We start from the raw sequence: 22,084 nt of genomic DNA on the forward strand, positions 1-22,084 counted from the left end.
CAGGGCAAACAGGTTTGGTACTGAATTTGCAACCTCTCTGCATTTCTATCATGGTTCCTAATGTCACACTAGAAAAGAGTTATCATTTACCACTTACTGCCTGCAGGTTACACCATCCAAACAACACAAGGCCAAAGTACAGAATAGTGAGCTGCATTGTGAGAAACCAAATTGCTCCTTTGCCGTTTAATGCAGCACACAGTAATCTTCAGGCACAGCTTTGATCTCTTATCAGCTGCATCTCTCATTACAACCTTCAAACTCAGCCACCAGGAACACCTACACATGCAGGGGAGAGGCTGGCAGAGCTGCTGCACTGGTGTGTGGCAGCCCCAGCAGCTCCAGCTCTGGGCACCTGGCGGTGCCTGGATCAGAAATGCAGCACCTGGAGTCAACCCCTTCCTTCCCAGGCAGCCCAGAGGCTCCTCAGCCCCTGGGATCTGATTCATCCCCTGCAAACGCCTCTCTGGGGCATGCAGACACAGCTGGAGCTGCTGCTCTCCCAGCTTAAGCAGCTCAGAAAGGTTTCTAAAGTTAGGTGGGATAAATCCAGACCTTGGTGATTACCACGGACACCTATTTAGCATGAGGTTAATTGCTCAGCTCTGTGTACTGTGTGGAGATGATGCTTGCTGAAGGAGGGTCTCCCTCTCTCAGGAACTGTCTCCCACTATTTATTCCCCTCCCCAGAACTAAAGGCTTAAAAGCCACATGAAAATACCCACTGTTGGAAGTGCTACTGAAACATGAAAGGTTTTGGCTACATCTGCTGGGAAATAAGTACTTTTCCCTCCATGTCTTCTCTTTTACTGAACAGATTTAACCATTCTGCACCCAAGTCTCAGAGAAGTCAAAAACAATTTCAGAACAAGCTTCAAATGCCATTAATTATAAAAATAGGCTAAGATTAATTCCAAGTCATGATACTATATATCTTCCTATAGTTATCTGTTCTTCTGTGTTTTTTTTTTTTTTTTTAATAATATTTCCAGGTCTGGAAATATTATTTAAACAGTTCCTCTTTCCTACTGTGGTATATATAGCAATCATGATTAATTTATAATAGTTCTGGGGTCCCACACATTATCATTACCAGTTAAACAATGTAATAAGTAAATGAGATTTAAGTTGACAGAAGCCTGTAGATAAGAGTCATTCTCATTTCAGATGTCAACACAGAAGATTCCATATCATTGAACTGATCACCTAACAGCATGGCCACATTTATCATCAAATTTATAGTGTGTTTTTAAAATAACTGAAATTGTTCTGCCAGCAAATAGTGATGTAAGTAAAGAATAAATTGAGTTTGCCTCTTACAGATTTGTTTATGGCACATGATTGTGAAATGATGTATTTATTAACACAGCTCAGAATAAATGAATTGTTGGAAATACAGTACTCAAGTCTAGAATGTTTGTATAGTGCTGTTGTATTTGCAAAGGAATGTTGGGTCAATAATTTGCAGGGATCAAAATACATGACAGTGCTGAGGGAACACTCATCAGCTTCAGATTCACGTCCTTCTGCAGGAACTCAGCCTTTCTCTCTAACAGTTTCTCCTAGAAGAGAATGGCAAATCTAATCTCTCTTTTCAGTCTCTGTTGAAAATTAAACATCCAGAGCTTTGCTCCTCACTGCTCTGTGGCTGCTGACATTTATTGCCAAGTAAACCAAACCCCTAATGATTCACTGGCAGCCCTGCACACTCACTGCTCTCAGACATAAATGAGTACAGAGGTACCAGACAATCAGGTGCTACACATCCCACATATTTCTGTATCTTCTGAGCAGGAGAGAACTGAGTCCAGCATTCTGAGTTACTCCCCAGACTCTCTCTTGTACATATATACAGCCACAACTGTTCATAAAAACCTGCTGAGAATTCTGTTTCTTTATTCTGGCATCTTCTGCTCAACTTCATGTTGTCTGAATCAGCAAATAATCAAAAACAAAACAAACTTTTCAGTCTTTCAGTCAGTGGAATGTGCCAAGATTATGCTGTTTCTTCACTTCTATTCTAACAGGTACAAAAGACTCTTCTGTAGCTGCATGGCACAGATGAACACATTCATATGCAAATAATATGACTGATTGAGTAAAACCTACCCAAAATATTTTTTTATCCTACAAACCTTTGGGTTTAATAATTTCTGCATCTGAAGAATATACTGACATGGCAAGGCAGTGAGCTGGCTGCAGAAAAGTTACTGCTGGAGTTCCCTAACTATAAATGTAGAACTTATTTCATTTAATACTTTAATTATTTACTTTTGCATAGCAGAAAAACAGAAAGTCTGTAATTTGTAGGGAGAGTTTGTCTTGCTTGATCTGAAAAAACAAAGGTTGGCTACTGGTACAACAGGATGTAGCAAACAATGAATGAAAAAGGCCATTAATTATAACAGCAAATAGTGTTAACCCATGAAAAAATTTTGTTGAAAATCAGAGACTTCCTAAACTTTACAGAAGGGGCCCCCAAAATAGGGCAGGTGTTTTATGGGGTATGTGTGAATGATTTGAAAGCAGCAGATGAACTCTGATCCAGGACCCAAATGCTTTCAGCATCACAACAGCTGCTGCTGCTGGAGGTACCTCACACCAAAGCAAAAAGGCTTTGGGGTTGCTGTGTTACTGTGCTCAGATCCTGGAACAGCTTTCCCATGGGTGAGTGGGAGGAAACTTCCTGATTTTAAATAAATTACCGAGAGCTGGAATGAAACAGAACTCATAGCTGTTCAACAGAGCAACTGACCTCATGAACCTGAATGCCCTTTACAGTTCTGGATTTCTAGACAGAAAAAATGTTGAAGATTTTATATTTTGGAGGGAAAAAAGGGAAGAAAAGCTGGGCAAGGCAGATGCAGGGTGGTTTACTCTGGTGACAGATCACGGTCTGCTGGTTCCATGAGTCAGAGGAATGGAAAGATATAGGTAATGCAAAGGAATTAACACAAAAGGAAAAGGGGGCAAAAAGGCAGAGGAGAAAGAAAAGGAGAGTGATAACCCTGAGGCTCAGGCTGGCCAAGGGAGAGGGGAGAGGCACAGAGCTGTGCAGTACTGGAGAATATCAGAGGCTGGAATTCATGTGCTGAGTTCATGCACTACCAGGAACTGAAGAAACCACTCTTATGAAGACACCTTTGCTACGTGGGGGCTGGATAAATGTCCTGGTAGTGCTGCCCTTCTTTTTCTACTCTCTGGGCTGGGGCAGGAGGTGTGATAGCAACGTGTGCTATTAGTCACCAGCTGTCCCAGTCATCTCAGACTCCAGAGGCAGCAGGAACTCAGAGCCCCTGCAGCTCAGACTGTGAATTTCTTTTTTATATGCTCTCTTTGGCTGCTAACTCTCTCATCAGCTCTTCTTAAGGGAGATAAAAGAAAATCCTAAATAAAATTTTATCCACCTCTAGGGTAGCATCTCAGCAGCATATCCTGGGATCTGAAGCCATTGCAAAACTCACTTTGAAGGCAGTGCAAAGATTAGTTACCATTTGGATAGATCAGAAGGGAGCCACCACCTCTGGATTCCCAGTTCCCTCTCAGCCAAAGTCTGAAGTAAACTGAGGTAAAAAACCTTGTTCTCATTCTGTCCCCTATGGACACCCACTAATGGACTGCAGCCCATCAGCTGCAACACAAGACACAGTCCACACACAGCCCTGCACATTTCCCAGTGGAAAACTGGACACGAGCTTTACTTACAGGTTTTGAGGTAGCACAGGGAGCTGGTGTCATGATGGGAGGCTTGGCTGCACTTTGTGATGGAGGCAGAGAAAATCTCTGCCCTGTGTCCGGAGGTGAGGAACAGTGAATCCTTGCTTCTGGTCTCTCAGGCTCGTGCTTATAGGACTCAAGAGGAAACGTGGGCTGCTTGGTCACTTGTGTTGGGGTAGATGGAGAAGAGGAGAGGCCAGAGGCTGTGAACAACAAAAATGCCCAAAGATCAGTTCAGGTGAAAAGCAGATGGAGATCTCAGCTTTACAGAAATCCTGTATTTTTCATCACATTTCCCCAAACTACAAGTAGGGCTCTCACCTCTTTGTTTATGAAAGGGAATCTGGGCCTTGCCATTACAACTCTTTTAGGCAGGTTGAACTGTCTGGTCCACTACAGGGAGGCGCAGTGGCAGGATGGGAGTGCTGGAGGTTTGTCTTGCATTACCCTCCTCTCTGATTGCTTATTTCTAAAACGACACTCAGCACGGGTATTACTTTGTTGTTGTCATTTTCATACTCCTGTGAGTCTCAGGATTACCTTTATCTCATGGCACATGGCTCAAATCCTTTAATGGTTGCTTTTCCTTCTTTTTCATTATTTTAATAGTATCCCAGTCAGCAGTAAAAATACAATTAGGAGCAGAGACAAAAAAGAAACAGAGCATATTTCTCCTGAGCCTCAGTTTGCTTTCTGTAAAGCTCTTGTACAGCCTTTGTACAAACTAAAATTGTTTTCAGCTGCCTTTCAGAAGAAAGATTGATCATATCTTTTGCCAAAAATCAGTGTCAGCAGCAGATAATTGCTCTTGTGAGCACCCTGTTTTTATGTGACACGTGTATGTACCCCAGCTGTATTTTTGGTTACATTCCTAGGGCAGCTCTGAATTGTGAACAAACAGATTTAAACTGTGTTTATTACCCATTTACGAACCAGCAGACATCCACCACCAGTCAGAAAATTCAGGTTCCAAATCTGTGTTTCTGATTCCATGTACATCAGCAAACCAAGGGTGGTTCTTTGGTGCCAGCATAAATCAGAACAGACTCAGATGCATAAAAACCATGAGGCTGAACTGGGATGTGTATTTTTAAATGGGCTGTGAGACCTCCGAGTTTGGCTCTTTTCTTATGCTTCCATAGATTTGTGTAGATGATCAGTCAGTCCAAAGGGGACTCAAGCCCATCAAAAGAGAGCAGATTAATGAGCATAAAAGCCCAGGCCACTCAAAGGAGTATTTGGGAACACAGTGTTGCATTTTCATGGTAAGTCTGGCTCCTTGGTGGGAGCTCTCAGGGCTCCACCAGAGATTATTGCACCAGAGGTTTTTTCTTAAGTTCCTAGACTTGGAACACTGGACATCCAACAACTCAGGGAGGGATCTATTACTTGAAGAAACTATTATTCATGACATATCTGGGGAAGAGTTGGCATATTCTGTGTTTAAAGGAATTAACATGCAATATGGGTAACTGTTCTTTACCTATTATTCTTCTTTGAAAACAACTTTTCTTGATGGCTTTTACATAATAAGAGACTTAACTCTATAATAATAGAGTCACTCAGCATGAAACCTGCAAAATAATTAGGCTCTGATATGTTTTATTAATAGTGGGTTTAATGGTACAGAGTACTGTATTCATTTCTTTCAAAGAAAATCTTAATTCTCACTGATAAACTTCAGCTTTGCTGGAATAAAAAAGGACCCCCTACTCAGACCCTATGTCTGGTCCTTTTCCAAGCTTGCAGCTGGACTTCCATTTAATTTGATTTTTAAGGAGCCCTGCAGCTCTGGCAGTCAAGCAGCAATACCTCAGGCCCAGAGGGGACTGGGGCTGGAGGCAGGTACAGATGTTGGCAGATGTGACATGCCATGGAGTGAGGCAAGATCAACCACCCTGACATTCTGAGTGTCCTCAAGCCCTGCTCATTTCAGGGGCCTGGAGAGTGTGTTCCAGTTCCTTAAGGACTGAAAGGACACCTAACTTGCCTGCTCAGTTTTTGCTTGCAGACAAATTTAAATAAGCAGTTCTGGGGAAGATGCTCCTCTGTGTTTTTATTGAACAAATGTTCCCCGAGTGCTCAGACTGGGAGCTGAGATAGCTGCAATCGATGCAAATGGAAAACCACTAAAAGGGAGAAAAACACCATTAGGTCTTAAAGTCTTGCTGCTGGGATGTGTTCATTGTGTGCTAATGTATTCTGCAAGTCCACAAGAACCATTTCCAGTTCCGAGAGGCTCTGCCAGAAGAGCTTTTAGCAGACATACAGAAACCACACACTCCGAGCAAGGCTGGCCTGCCAAGAGCAGAGGACATCTGTAGGACACAGGGACACGTGGATCAAAGGGGACCATGGAAGTAACACCTCTTACATGCTGTGAAAACTACTGTCACCTCATCACTGACATGTAACAGCCCAGTCAGGACAGACAGCATGGTTTCCATCTTATAAGAACCTTCACTGGTGGTGAATCTCCTTTTGGATGCCAGCCTTGGATACTTGGCACGAGTTTTTATGGATGAGGAGCATCTGTGACTCCAGCACACTGAGCCTTAGAACTGTTTGTTTCAACCAGGCACTTCAAACATAAAATGCTCGCTGTGAGGCACATCCTAATACATCTGAGATTCAATTTGTCTGTGACTCAGTTTCTGCACAGAGTTGGAGGGAAAAATATAATTATTTTATGGGGTACTTGATAAAATTAATGTAATTAAGATTTTCAATCTTTTATTAGCCTACCTCAGAGTATTACTGGGGTATCTATGTTATTTACATTTGTACAATACCAAGAATGAAGTCATAATCACATAGGAAACGCTAAATTTTTTATGAATATTGCAACAAAATACTTTTGACTGCTGTGATACAGCCTAACACCGTAAACCTAAGTCCTTTATAAAAGCCTTCCACATCAAAGAATGAAAATTTGTAATAGATCTCCAGAGCAAATCAGTTCAGGAGTAACAGGGCTTTGTATTGACTTTAGTCCTATTGGCCTGACAACTAAACAGCAGCATGGGTGTAAATATATTTTTATCTGTACCTGCAGTGGGTGCCCTGCTCTTACAGCAAAAGGAATCCAGTGAAGAGACAACATACAACTCTACCCCATGGCTGAAACCAGTTTATTTGGGAGAATGTGCTTAAAACAATTAAGCAGGAAAAACCAGACAACAATTCAGGATTATTCTATAGTGAAGCTGAGGCAATTCAGTATGTATGTAGGATTTGGGGGAAGAAACAAACTTTGACATTGGCTACAAACCCTACTAGTTCTGGTAACAATATGAACAAAATGTGGTGTTTTCATGTTATGAAAATAAATAGCTGTCCCTTTTTTATAGCACAAAACAATTTTAGAAAAAAAATTAAAAGGAGAGAAAAGGGTCTAGCAGATTGGTTGCTGTGTCTCTGGCTAACAAAAGGGCTTGTCCTTTGGGGTGGGAACTGGATGATCTTTAAGGTCTCTTCTAACACAAAACATCTGATGATTCAATGATTTTGTATTTCCTTTTGATTAACTCTATCCAGTCCTGAAACAACCTGAGAGTTTTGCTGTGCTCTGATTCATTCTCACATTACCTTTCTCAGGACAAAACAAGAGCAAACAAAGAGGGTAACTTTGTGGTCTCCAAATTGATGAATCATAAGTACTAACATTTGCATAACTGATTATGCATATGAATAAGAATATTCATGAGATTCACAGGAATATGTGGTTCAAAACAACTTCCATATTACAACTTCACATGGAACGTGTATGTGAGATCCTAGCAGAACTAGGTAGCAGCCTTGGAGCAGAATGGGGCTGTCTCCAGCTGCTTTCCCCCTGTGACAGGGATGGCCCAGCACTCAGTTCTGTGCCCCTATTTGAGCAGCTTCAGCTGGGATCGAGCCACACATCATGGAAAAGCCCCAAGGAAGTGCTGCTGGAATGGCAGTGCCCACACCTTTGGCTCAAGTCACACCCAGCGCTGGCTGGTATCGAGCTGGGCACAGACAAAATCAGTGTTGCTCCTTTCAATTTTTCTCTAGGTATTTCAAACAATTTCTCTTAAATATAGCCCTTATTCTGCACAGCATTTAGTTTTTCACCCACGTACTTGGGCACTCTGATCCAAACCAGACCTCCAGTGCTGCATAACAGGAAAGGATGAAGTGCTGTGTTGTCATCCGTGTACTCCCAAGGGAAGAAGGGTGGATGCCCTCCTACATTTCCTACATTCCCAGGGTGACACCCACAATGAGTTCTGTCACCTACATTTCATGCCTGACCTGGCAGGATGCATCTGGTGGTTTCTGGGAGGCAGGATGCTCACAGCCCAGTGATTCCTGCCAAAGCCTCCCTTTTCATCAACCCTTCTCCAGAAAGAAAAACAGCTGCTGCCCCCATGAACCTTTGGAGCCACCTGCCCCCATAGGATGCTGGAAGGGATTTCAGGGATGTGCTAACACTCCTCTGCAGAGATTTGGCTTCAGGGGACAGTAACAGGCTCCTCATTGAGGGCCCTAAGGATGGAGCCAGCAGCCTGCTCTCAAACTTTTAAATTTGTATATTTAAGTTGCTGAAACTGGAGAGAGTTACTGGCCATGAAAATGAAATCGCTCTTTGCACTTTCCCTATGAAACACTTTAGTATTCTCTCATCCTGTACCTGATCAAACAAATAACAACACTGCTAATACTTAAAGTTGTGGCTAAAACAGTTTTCTGAGTTTATTTATAGGGATGTATTCATTTACCATTTCTAGTGAAACTTCTCAGAAAAAAAACCAAACCAACAAACAAAAAGACCCACAAAAAACCCACAAAAACCCCCCACCAAACACAAAACAAAACATCCCAACCAACCAAAAAAAAAAAAATACCCAACAAAATTCCTCCCAAAACAAAACCCAAAAGGAATTTCCATTTGCAGTGTCTCCGTGTGACACTTTTTGTCTTGACTCTTTCCCAGGGCAGCACTGTCCTTTCATTTGCATTCTCAGCTGGCAGTGAAACAGAGAAGGCACAGGCTGTGGCTGCTGAATTTTAAGTACCCTGCAGCACAAGTGAATCTGAGCTGAGCTGCTGGTTCATTAAGCTGATTCACTCTTCAGACACAATACTATGTTAATTCTGACACATAAGCAAATCAATGCAAATGATGTGAAATGAGTTTTAATGCCACTTAATGGCAGTAAAGCTCTGAAGCCATCAGCAGGTAAATGGCTACTTTTGCCTGTTTCCATCCAAACAGTACTGATGATATTGGCACTAAATGTTGTAAAATACCCATTAGTTTAAAAAATAATAAATGAAGCCTGAAGAGTAAATCTGAAGAGTTATTGTACCAAAAAATAACATGGATACTGCCCAGGAAATTTTCTGCTTTATCTAATATTGCCACTTACACACCAGTTCAGGTGCCTCCCACCATATAAGAATTACAGGTCCTGTTCTCAAACCCTATAGCCTTTATCTGTGATTGACACTGCATCACCCATATAATGGTCAGGCCTTCCAGCCCTTCCAAGCTCCCTGCTTCCAGCTGAGCAGCATCTACCCCAGCTGCATTAGCAAATGCTTTTGTTTCAATCTTACTGAAACAGCTCTGTGGATTTCCATGTAGCAGGTACACCACTCAATGGGAAGCTCACTTGTTTCCAAAAACACATTTCTGATGCTTTCATGAATCAGAGGAAGAGAAAAATACATCTCTTAAGTAATTAAAATACCATATGCTGTCTGAAAATTTCACAGGAAAATGTATCATTTTGTAACTTAAAAAAATTCTAAAAAATCAAATTTATTTATAGTAGTTTGAACATAGCAAAGGAAACCACTTCTGAAGTGGTCTCAGCCATAGCAACACCTGACCAACCCTGAAAGCTCCAGCTTTTGCTTCAGATGCTATTTCACTTTGTAAAACCAAAGACAAAACCCCACTGGTATCCAGATTTCAGCCTGCTCTACTCCACTTGTGATCTATTTATGTGCCAAAACCACACTTGTATCTGTGGAATCTGCAAAGTAACACCTTTTCCTCATAAAACTGAGAAAATCAGGAGCTGAAGAGTTTAATCAGCAAAGTTTTGAGAATTGTTCTTCTTTCTGAAGATCTCAAGGCCCCTTTATGAGGAAAGGCTGATCAGGAGAAACTCTTAGCTGTATCCTTTGAAAAAGATGATGCTGTATCCTCAAAGGAGTTTACTGAAGATCTCTCCTGCAATGATGATTAGGCAGAGGATCTTCCACCTTGCCCAGAACCACACCTTGGTTATCTTACATTTGTAAGATAACCAAATGTACTTGTCAAATCTGGAGAGACTTGACACATTATGTTAGCTCATAAAGCAATAAACACATGAGCTCCAAGATCAGAAATCCTGGTGGAGAGCATTCCTCCCAGTGGGCTTTTTCTAGTTCTCATTGGCAGCAAGGTTCCAGCCTGGCTTCTAACTACTAATTTTCTGCCAGTGCTTTTCCTTTGTCTTGCAAATACTGGAGGAAAGACCACGGCCAAATAATTCAGAGCAAAGAAAAGGGGATCACTCACAAGCTCGATGGCAAAGAATGGCTTTTTTTGAGACGGCCAAATGCACATTCCATTGCTGTTCGACAGCCTGACAGGTGATGAATGAAGAGGTCCTGGTAATGGTTGAGGTAGTCACTGAATAAGTGCCTGGGCTGGCACGAATAATTAACTCGGCATGGTAATTATACTGAGAGACTCAGCACCAAGGCTTCGTCAGACACCAGATGGCTGCGGCCAAGACAGTCAGAAACAGAGAACGTGTGCCTTGCCAGCACAAGTGCCAGTGAGAGGAGAAAAGTACTGACAGAGATCCTCAGCAGGTAACAGCCTGATGGGGGAACATCCTGTAGAACCAGGATGTGGAAACCTCCCCCCTGATGGGGAGACCCCTAAAAAGTTCTGTGCTGGGAATGAGAGATGGGTGGGACTTCTGTTTTTTTCGGTCTTCAGGTTATTGTTTATTTTTCTCTTGTCAGAAGTTCAGCACGCTGTCTACATCTCAGACTTAGCATACAAAGAGAAGGCACCAAAAGTCACAAGACACACAGATTCAAGGTCTTTTAAAGCTATTTTGTCCAATTAACTCTTAGAATGTACTTTATTTCTGCCTTTCTACCAATAACTAATTATTTGTCTGTCCACACAACATCTGCATTGAGGTTCTTTCTAACCAATCACTCTGTGCCACCAACACTGCAGAAAATGGAGCAGATGAAGAACAAGAAAGAGACCAGACAACACCCAAAATCCTCCATCTTGTCTCCTATCTACTTCCATACTAAAACCCGAAACTTGTCACTGTCATATTTTCTGGAAAAATCCCCTTCACCAGGATTTCTCTCCTGAGAAGCTGAGAAGCCTCAGAGAAAAAGGAAAACAATATTATCTCCTTGCTTCTCCTGTGTTTGGAATGTGGTAGGTGATTGTTTCATTGGTTGCATGTGAATTGTTTTTACTTATTGACCAATTATGGCCAACTGTGCCAAGGCTCTGGAAAGAGTCACGAGTTTTTCATTAGTATCTTCTAGCCTTCTGTCTGTCTCCTTTCTGTATTCTTTAGTATAGTTTTAGTATAGTATTCTTTAATATAATATCATAAAATAATAAATTAGCCTTCTGAGGACATGGAATCAGATTCATCAATTCCTCGCCTTCATCAGGGGATCGAGGAAATACAAGACAAACTCTTGAGTTTTTCACCCTGTGATAAACTACACTACTATCTATTTCACATACTCATAGATTCCAATTCATCCCAAAGTCTTGGAAGCTTTCTCCATGGATGAAGGCTAAAAGCAGTGTTCCCCTGGGGATCAGGACTTCTCAGGACAGGAAGAGAAATATTCCCTGTGCCCTGGGTTCCAACACCAGGAGAAGGAGGTTTGAGCAGGAATCTCCACGAGAAACACACACATGAGCAAAGAATGCTTCACCCTCCTGTACATCCATCACCCACGGAGCATGGGGTCAAGAAGTTTGCAGACATCAGCTGTCAAAAATAGGTTAGAAACTGTTGTAAAATAGTTGATAATTGTTAAGCATGTACTGTTAAAAAGTTTGGTAATTGTATTGTAAAAGGGGTTAAAAGGGTAGTTATAAGAAATACGGTGCTCCACGTTCTGTATTACCCATAAGTGCATCTCCTTCCGCAGGCAAAACGAGCCAGCCCTGACAGAACAGTAATGGGCCAATCAAGGGCCTTAAACCTTCGTGCAAACGAAGGATCCCAACAGAAACCAATACAAAGGAACAAAAAACAGTGTAAAAAGGGAGCATCCGACCCAGTGAACCTGTGCTGCTCCACCTGGAACATCGGGACATCGCTGCTCAAGGAAGGAAGAAGATCCAGCGCTGGCAGCATCCTCAACGGGAATGCTCCTGCTTGACCCGTGGGCCCCCTTGCTTTAGGTCTAATCAAGGGCCTTAAACCTTCGTGCAAACGAAGGATCCCAACAGAAACCAATACAAAGGAACAAAAAACAGTGTAAAAAGGGAGCATCCGACCCAGTGAACCTGTGCTGCTCCACCTGGAACATCGGGACATCGCTGCTCAAGGAAGGAAGAAGATCCAGCGCCGGCAGCATCCTCGACAGGGATGCTCCTGCTTGACCCGCGGGCCCCCTTGCTTTAGGTCTTATAATAAATGCTGAAATCACTTTAGAACTGGGAGCGTGTTCCCATTTTTAACATCAGCTTTTCACTTTGGCCAGGCAACTCTCCTGGAGGAGCTGAGGAGGAGCTGAGGAGGGCCACCTCCCGAAGGGCTCCTGCGCACACAGAGCCAGGACTGCCGTAATGGGATGTGACATCCCATGGCCGCTGTCTGGGGACCACCGCTGGGCTAGAACAAAAGCCAACTGTGCAGTGCTGCGATACCCATCTGAAAAGTCACTAAAATGAAAACGAATCGCTCCTCTCCATTCCAGCCGCGCTGCAGAGACGCACGGCATCTGTGCAGACCCCGCGCTTCTCCGGCAGCATCCTCGACAGGAATGCTCCTGCTTGACCCGCGGGCCCCCTTGCTTTAGGTCTTATAATAAATGCTGAAATCACTTTAGAACTGGGAGCGTGTTCCCATTTTTAACATCAGCTTTTCACTTTGGCCAGGCAACTCTCCTGGAGGAGCTGAGGAGGGCCACCTCCCGAAGGGCTCCTGCGCACACAGAGCCAGGACTGCCGTAATGGGATGTGACATCCCATGGCCGCTGTCTGGGGACCACCGCTGGGCTGGAACAAAAGCCAACCGTGCAGCGCTGCGATACCCATCTGAAAAGTCACTAAAATGAAAACGAATCGCTCCTCTCCATTCCAGCCGCGCTGCAGAGACGCACGGCATCTGTGCAGACCCCGCGCTTCTGATCCCCACCAGAGCGGCGATGAGCGAAAGCCAGTCCAGGAGAAGGAGCCACGTGCTGCAGCTGGCCCTTATCGATGTGCTGGGAGCTGCTGAAAGCAAAGCCCCAATGCCTCCCCAGGCACAGCCAGGAGGGAGAGGCAGGCACAGCCCCCAGCACATGGCAGGGGCTCCCATGGCCCTGGCTGAGCCGGCTGCTGGGAGGAACAATGCCTACAGCAGGACGCCTTTATTTACTTAATACACCACCTGGCATTTAAACTTTCACTGGGTACTTTGTGTTCTGAGCCCTTAATGAAATAACTTTTGTTTTCTGTTCTAGCAAAGAGGCTGGCTGCTCAGGCGGGCATTTAACAGCCTTTTCCACATTAACCTCTATTGTCCTATCCAGGCTTTCTTCTGTTTCGAGCCAAGCTGAGCTAAATGCTCCCCTGCCATTACTGTCTTTGGAGACACTTTGCTGGCCAGCACTCTCTGCCCCTCCATCACCCTGCCCAAGATTAAAATCAAATTAAACCCTGTCCTCTCTCTGTGACTCTCCACACTCTTACCAATAAAGTACTGTTATGATACCCACCCATGAAATGAGCCTGCTAGAACTGCTTTCTGCATCTCTCCCTGGCTTTGCACAGCAGAGTTCCCAAAGCACAACCAGCATCATCACTGCTCCTGTTCTGCTTCTTCTTTGCTGCGTGCAAAGTTCTTCATGGACAGACCCTGGAAACAGAACCCTGCCCTGAAGGGTTTGCATTTTGACAGGCAAAGGAAAAGAGGAGGAAAATTAGGGGGAAAAGGTGGGAGAAGGAATGCTGCATGCACGGTATATAAAGACAAGTTTGGAAGCAATTACTTGCTCTGATGCTTAATTTCACATTTAGGGATTTCATCTTTAATCACTGCAATAAATGTCAGCTTTCTGAAGCAGATGCTTGAGGGGTTGCAGAATGAGGTAGGCTGTTGCTTCACCTATGATTTATGATATGTTCATCCAGTGCAAATTTAAAAAAAATGAGGTAATTAAGGCAAAGATTTGCTTGCAATAAAACCGCACCTTAATCACGTACCTTATTTCTGTAACAGACTAAAGCAGCGGAACGCCCCGTGGAATTGAAAAAAAGCTCCAAATATTTTACAAATATGTCATTAGAGGTGCAAGTTGACGAAAAGAACAGTCTAAATCAGAGCCTGCAGAACCCCACTGGAATCCCTGTGGGGGATTTCATCTGCACAGTACATCCACTCGCTGTGTAACAGTGAGAGACAGAATATTAATGCACATAAAGACCAGTAGGGCATCTATTTGCAGGGTAGGCATGACAGCTCCAGGGCTGGTGCCAGGGGAATGTGCACTGTACTGTGCATGCAGCTAAAGGCTGTGATCACACTGTGATGCTTCCCAAGGTTGGGAATAGCAGGATATAAGGCTATCAGGGCAGAGACTTCAGGACTCAGGCCCCGGGACCTGTTCTCTGTTTAATTCATTGGTTTATGTTAGCCTCAGGTTCCTACTCTTGCAATGAATAGGATAGCTCCAGAGGTGCCAGTAATAGCACCAGAGGTACAGCTGGAATGCCAGTCTCACAGCACAGTTTAATTCTGTTTATTTTCTGCAATGTTTACAAGGGCACTGAGCTGCAAGTAATTAAATATTTGCAAAGTACTCCAAATCCTCAGGAAAGCTGTAGCTAAAGAAAGAAGACATAATTTGACATTTCTTTGCCTCTGATACTAATTTTTTAAAACCTTATTTTCTTCTTTTATTAAAAGGAAAGAAAAATCTCTCCTTCTAGCTCTTTTCAAAATTCAGCAAGAGTCCAAGCACTGCTTCAGCCAGTGGCATTTGCCTCTTCCCACTGTGTCTGAGTCAGACCTGTGCCTCATCATAATTCCTCTCTTGCTAACCTGGGAATTAATCTTTTTGTGCACATATGGCATGGCAGAGGCAACTCAGTGCTCTCTAGCACACCTACCAAAGCCTTCTGAAGAAATAACTAATGACTTCATGGCTCTTGTTTGATTGAAAATAAATTGCTGTGGGACTGCTCCTGCTCCTTATGCCACTTGCTAGTATAATTTCCATTGCCTTAGTTGGTACTGGATGGTGCTTTTAGCAGAACATTAAATGCAGTAAATGGCTGCTTTCTCTAGACACCAGCTGGCACAGAACTTCCCCTCCCCTTCTCTTGAAATGATCCACGAAGCACCAGCTTTCTTCTGCCTTTCACTATCAGATCTCAAGGTGATTTGGATGACAAAGAACCTCAGGCCTCCCTCCTGGTTAGTTCTAAACCAGACTGGTTTCCAGTGCAGAACAAACACTCCTCTTGGCACAGGTAGGCAGCAGTGGGAAAGGGGCCAGGATAAAGCAGAATCATTTTGTACAGTGGCATTGCTGGTTTTTAGCCCTGGTAGTGTACGGGAAACCATAGCCCAAGTTCTCCTGTGAGACAGAGCTGTCCATCTAGGATCTGGTTGAGGGCACAAGGGAGGGAAAAGGAGAGAAGACAGCTGCATAGCCATGCACCAAACCCACAAATATGTCAAAGTTCTGAACTGGGATGTATTTATCAACGACTGGCAAGTCCATGCTGCCCATACATGAGGAATCAGTTACCATCTTATTTTCTTTTCCCAGCACAGAAACTGGGTAAGATTAAAATCAAATTAAGCCCTGTCCTTTTGCTGTGACTCTCCACACTTACTCCAATAAAGTACTGTTAGGATACCCAGCCATGAAATGAGGCTGAGGAGCAGCAATATCACATCTGTACATTTAAACTTCAGGATGGAGCCAGGAAATACTCCAAGAAGCTGTGCAAGGGTTACCAGAAGATATGTCTACAGAGTTTTAGATGGTGGTGTTGCCACAGCTGTGAAATCAAACAGGCTTAGCAAGCGTTTGCTACCTGCCCAAGAGACCCCTGAACACTTGGGCCCATCCTGCTTAAGGAGTTCAGCCAGAAATTAATCCCTACTTTGTTAACATAAGCCTAAAGGGAATTTCAAACTCATACCTGGATAAATATCAGTCACATGGAATGAAGAAAAACTCAGCTTGGCATGTTCAATGATCCTATCAAGTTAAACTCCATCATCTTATTCTTCTTACTTGCCCATGAATAAAATAAAACTCATGGGAGGGGACAACATTTCAGTGATGTCCATTGCATTGGATCAACCAACACCTGGTGTGATTTCATATCTCTGTTGCCAAGTGTTTCTATTGTCTGCAACATTTCTGATATTTCTGCACCAGCTACAGGGCACAGGGTTGGCCTGTGCCTTCCCAGCCATGTAGGAAGGCACACTTTCTTCCCTCCTGATCTGCCTCCTTTTTCTTCAGACCAACCATCTCCTCTCCCCTCCATGTTTCCTGCTAAAATGTCATATCTGACTCTCCATTTCAGGACCAGTACAGACTGATGCTACGAGAATAAGTTAGAGGAATTCCTCACACGTTTAATTTTTTCTTGCAATTTCAACAAGCAGGCTGATTTAGACCTATCTCCTCCACTTGCCAAGACAACAGGGTGCCTGCAAGACCAGCCCCCAAAAGCATGCACAGGGTGGCTTTCTTTGCTTGGCTGCCCAACAGGAGCTGATTCCTCCTCTCAACACCCAGCCCTGTGGTGCTGGAAACCTCTGGCAGGAAAGAACCTGAGAGCCCTTTGGCAGAGTAAGTTTTTCCAAGGGCTAGTCAGGCAGTTTGCATCTCCAGGAAATCCTTCCCCTCCCCTGTCATCCAACCCCAGCTTCACCCCACAGCCCATCCCAGGTCACTACTACAGCATGCCTCCAGCACATGATAAAGTCACTTTCCTGGCTTCTTCCACTCCCCAGAGCTGTCATCCTGCTATAAAGCAAATGAAAACATAGGAGCCAAAAGGACTCGGCATGTTGAGCATGAATACCTCAAGAGCAGAGCAGGCTTGGAGCACAGGACACCTCCATGCCAGAGATTCCCCTGGCTCAGTGGGAAATGTGATTTATTTCAGCAGATCCACCCCTGCCCTTTCATTCTGCTCCTCTCCATCACTCCAGTTCTCATCTTTTGCAGGTGTCTCCAGAGACTTTGATCCCATTCCTGCACATCAGCATCAGCTGTGGACAGGCAGTTCACACTGACACACCCACCCAGCCTCATTTCCCACTCAAGTTAATACTCCAAAGTGGGGTGGGGATTTTACAGCATCACTTCAGTCCTTGGACTCGGGAAGGCTGAGCCGTGCCCACTCACAGATAGCCAGGTGCAAACCCAGAGGAGTGGCCCACTGGAAACCACAGAAGCCAGGCAAAGCCAGCAGCCATAAAGAGCACAGAAGGTGAACAGACTGTTAGGTGCTTCCTTTGCATCAGGATAAAACTTGGTGCATCTCCAAGCAGGTACATTTGCAGAGGCTCTTCCTTGAAGTTTCCTGCCTCTCTGACTAGGGACAACTCGGTATCCAAAATCTTGGGCAGGAGAGATGCAGACGAAGTCTACAATATGAATGTTCATCTACTAAAAGGGGAGCAATTGCAGGAACAGTTCTGACCTGCCACAGAAAAGAAGCATGGACAGACAGCTCTTAAGTATCTGCTCCCAGTGTTTCCCACCCAAGGTGGATCAGTAAGAAAGGCACACTGATGACCCCCAAAGCTCTGCTTTAGAGGGCAGCCTGTGGGCAGAGGTCTGGCTGCCTGCCCTGTTGTCTTCTGTAACTCTGCAGTGCTCAAGGAAATGCACAGAAGATTTGTGAGCTCTTCTAGTTAAGGCTTTAATCCTGTGAGAATCTGCACACAGGAGAGGGGCTTCAGAGGAGGCTGTGAGGAAGGGACCTGAGGGCAGGACCAGATCTCCTGGGGAAGGGATGACTCCACCAGCCAGGACCAGATGGAGCAGTTGGTGAGGCTGAGACAGCCCTGGCAGAGCCACACAAATGCTGCCTTCCATCCTGGAGCAGATGATTCCTACAAGCTCCAGCCTGCCCACTGAGACAGCTGGAAACAGGTAGGGGTCAGGGCTTCGAAACTGGAAGAAAGTCCATTCAATCTGAAGCCTTCTGAAGAGCAGAAAGTCTCTTCACAGGACACGTGTGATCCCGGCAAGGCCAGCGGATGCTTCCCTGCCAACCTGCCCCAGCCCTGAGCAGGGGGCTGCTTATGCAAGTACTGACTCAGATGTCAGGGAGCAAAGCCAACACTGCAAAGGCCACGGGGAACAACTGTCAGATGAGAAAAGATTTCAGTCACTGCTGACTGAAGCTGGATTTAACCTAGCAGGGAAAGGCTTTTTAGCTTTTTATCTCATCACCAACCTGCTGCACCCGTCACTTCCCTCCCAAGCTGCACTGCTTTGACCTCATTCCTGAAAATAAATTATGAGTTGTTTTCTCTTTGTAACAAGCAACTATTGCAGTGGAAAACCGGTTGCTTTCAGTTGTTAAAGCATGGAAGTGCTGCAACCTGTTCCTCGAAGCACTGGCAGCTCTGGGACACGTGCATTGCTCTCTCAGTGTCTGCATATCCCTGAGATAGCCAGGGCTCCTGCTCAGGAAGCCAGTTAGGCTGAATCTGCCTCCACAAACACTGTGACAAGTTCTCAGGCACTTCTGCAAGCAGTAAACCTCTATACATTACCCCAGTTTACAGAACTGGTGAAAATGTATGTCATGCTGGGAGTTTGCTGCTGCTGCTCAACACAAACAATGGATCAGTCAGGTGGTAAAAGGCCAGCTGGCTTAAAGAGCCACCCAGATGAGGGTTGGTGGCTGACAGCAGATGATCTGAGCAGGTCTTGCAAAAGCTACTTAGAAAAGGGGACTGGTTTCTAGTCCTTCCAGGCCAGACTCAAAGGACATAAGATGAGGAGAGTGCACTTGCCAAGAAAACCACATCCTTTTCTTTCCCAAGCCTGTTTGTTCCTGAGGTATGTTCTTGATACCTCCAGAAAAATAGATTATACTGCAGAGACAGCATGAGGTCCTTAACTCCTATCAACCATGAGCTTCTAGATTGACTGCAAAGAATATCAGGAATTTTTGCAATGTCCTTGCAAGAGAGGGCAGGATGGTACAGAATAGTGGTCATGGCTCTCTATAAGTTTCCCTAAGATTTGTCCTTATGGGCTCTTGGAAGAACAAGGGGCTTCAGCAGTTCATTTGCACCACCTGTTCCATTACACTGTAAAGCTGTGGCCAAAAGAAGCCTTTTTTTCTCTTTTAAAAAATCCTAAAAATTGCATTGATTAAACAGATGTAGTCTGCTGAAGTTTCACCACTGTAAAAGCAATTCAGTCACTGTTTTGGAGAAGGCAGCTGGTAGTGATACTTTTTCTTGATACAGGATTGAGTATGAAGCATCCCTGAAGTTCTGTAGAACTTGAACAGAATCCAGCTTGGAACAACTCAGCTGTGTCAGTGGTTGGTACAAGCTGAACACCAGCCCAGGCCAGCTGAGATCTCTGGACTATCACGTGGCTGGCCCCTGGCCTTGCAGAGCTTCTGTCCAAGGTATTCACACTATGTGGAGCCAAGTGTGGGATTTGTGATAGCATTTGACTCAGCCCTGTTCACCTCAGTGATGCCAAAAGAGTGCTCAGCCCTGCTCCAAACACAGATTGTGTCAAGTTCTGTCACCCCACAGTCCTGGAGTTTGTATGAAAGTAACTTCCCAGCACAAACCTGAAACTTTGCAACCAGTTTTTGGAGAAGGCACTGACTTCCATTCAAGTGCAGTAGCAGCAAGAGTGGCTGTGGTTTTAAACCAAGACAAGATGGGAGCTGGGTGTGCTGGTATTGCTGGTACCAAGCAGGCAGAGCAGGAAGCTTGAGATCTCAGGGGCTGGGGGAACAATTTCCCCAAAATTGCAATTATTTGTATTACTCTGGGCTCTGAGTGTGTTGCTTCATCTCAGTAAACAAAGGCACAGTGAAAATAAAGGGCTCTGACAGTGAATCAAAACTATTTATTGTGAAGGAAAATAATCAGAGCTGGGCAGGGGGCACAGCTGGCCATGGGAGGAGGTGAGAGTTACAGAAACAAATGGGTATCAGCCAGAGCCTGCCCCACACTAAAATGGCCAAGGTAAACAAGGCCCAACCTGTGGGAGTCCCTCAGCAATATGCAAAAGCAAAAAGGATCCCCAAAGGACATAATTATGTACCTCTGTCATTGCTGAGACACAACAGCACCAATCAGTGACCTTGTTCCCCAAGCCCTGTCCCCCACCAGCAGTAACAGGGCTCCCAGCCACTGAACACCTTCATCCTATGGCACAGTGCAAGAAATACGTAGAAATAAAACCATGCAGGAACAACAGAACACATTGGTAACTGCATTTGGTTTCATTCCTTTGGTTGTTACCTGAAATCAATCAAAATCCAAACGAAAATATCCCAAACCCTGTGCTTAAAAATACACGCACCCCATATTGCTACTTTTCCATTTTTCTCTTGTTGGTGTCCAGAGCTGAAGTTTTAATGACATTTTGCTCTGGCTCTGTTTTCAACACCCCTGATGATAAGTACATGCCAGCAGCTGCTGAAGCAACAGTTGCTGCAGATCCAGTGTCAGAGTGTGACAGACATGTGGATGGCTGCTGTACACGGGAGGACACGCAGCCAGGACCCTGTGATTCCCAGCCACGTGCCACAGTGTGATCAAGGAAAACTGGCTCAGTCCTTTCCCTTGACTGCCTTCCTCTCCTGCTCCTCCTTTTCCCTATGCTGGTTTCCTCTCTCACACTTTGAGCCCTTTGGTTTGGTTGACACAGGGGATTTATCTCAATTAAATTAAGTAAGAAAGGAGAAATGTGGGCTGAACACAGGGAAACTGTCTGCCACCAATATATACAAAGTGAAGGGTGCAGGAAACACCTCAATATTCACAGTCATCCACAGCCACTTCATCCTTTCTTTACTCAGCTCTGGGCTCTCCCAGCAGCCTTTCAGGCAGGTCTAAAACCTTTAGCCAAGGACTAAAGTCAGCACTAGGGGAACAGGATTCAGATTCAGGACTAAGGCTGGAAATAATCATGCAATTGCATGGGCAGAAGATTTGTGTTTTTGATGACATCACTAGTGGGATGGGACCTTGCTGGGAACCAGGTGCTGTCCTTGTGGGATTTCATTCCCTCATGGAGGTTACAGGGATGATTCCTGAAAATGTGGATGTTGCTATGTCCTTTGTATTCCTGTGGGGATTACCAGACTCTGTTAACAAATCTCTTCCTTCTCTCCTCCTCCCCACTGCTCATGGTGCTCCTGCTCCCGCAGTTTGCTGAGGAAGAGGAAGCAGGAGCACAGTGTGCTCACACCATCTCTCTCCCACTGTGAGCTGGCCCTGCCAAAGGAGAGGAAGATCAGACAGCTCAAAGCACAGAGCCAGATTTCTGCAAATCCCAGGAGAACTGGCATCAAATCCAAACATGTCCACTCAGCTCTGCAACACTGTCACGGATCAGCTACACCATCACAAATACTGAGCATTTTGCAGAGAACAAATAACCAGATAGCCCTCACAATAAGCTCTTCCACAGCAGATTATTAATCACTGTATAGATCCCTTACAGGCTGCAATTCTCTTCTCTTCTCTCTGGAGAGTTATATTTGCCAGTACAACTGCCTTAAACATGTGGCAATGCATATTTTGTCTCTTAAAAGTGATGATACATTTGCTTAGAACAACAGGCATTTCTAAAGACCAAAGCCAACATTTGGTGGTACAGACTTTGCTAGAACATGAAGTTGTGATTCAGCAGGGAGAACTTCTTCTGGAAAGTTTTCAGGCTGCAGAACTACTTAAAGTGTCAGTTTAATGCACTGAGGTTGTTTATACCTGTAGCACAACACATATCAATTGATCAAACTGCAACTTCAAAGGGGTCTCAGGTGCTTGGAAGCAGCAGTATGCTTAATTAATCATGTGAAACCAAACCCAACAAAGGCAAGACATCAGCAGTAGAATACACTGGGCTCTGCAGAAATTAGCTTGCATTAGACTTAACCAGA

General features: G+C 44.5%; 1 protein-coding gene across 4 annotated transcripts in view; it reads right to left on the bottom strand.

Moving 5' to 3' along the window:
* Positions 1 to 22,084, bottom strand: part of PRKAG2 (protein kinase AMP-activated non-catalytic subunit gamma 2) — a 213,817-nt gene that overhangs the window by 62,734 nt on the left and 128,999 nt on the right. For all 4 annotated transcript variants that reach the window (XM_041486348.1, XM_041486384.1, XM_041486364.1 and 1 more), the window contains one exon: positions 3,706 to 3,920. In XM_041486348.1, coding sequence (XP_041342282.1) covers positions 3,706 to 3,920 — 215 coding nt within the window. The remainder of the gene's footprint in view (positions 1 to 3,705; positions 3,921 to 22,084) is intronic.

This window comes from Pyrgilauda ruficollis, unplaced genomic scaffold (assembly GCF_017590135.1).
Source record: "Pyrgilauda ruficollis isolate IOZ18807 unplaced genomic scaffold, ASM1759013v1 scaffold12, whole genome shotgun sequence".
NCBI classification, from domain to species: domain Eukaryota; kingdom Metazoa; phylum Chordata; class Aves; order Passeriformes; family Passeridae; genus Pyrgilauda; species Pyrgilauda ruficollis.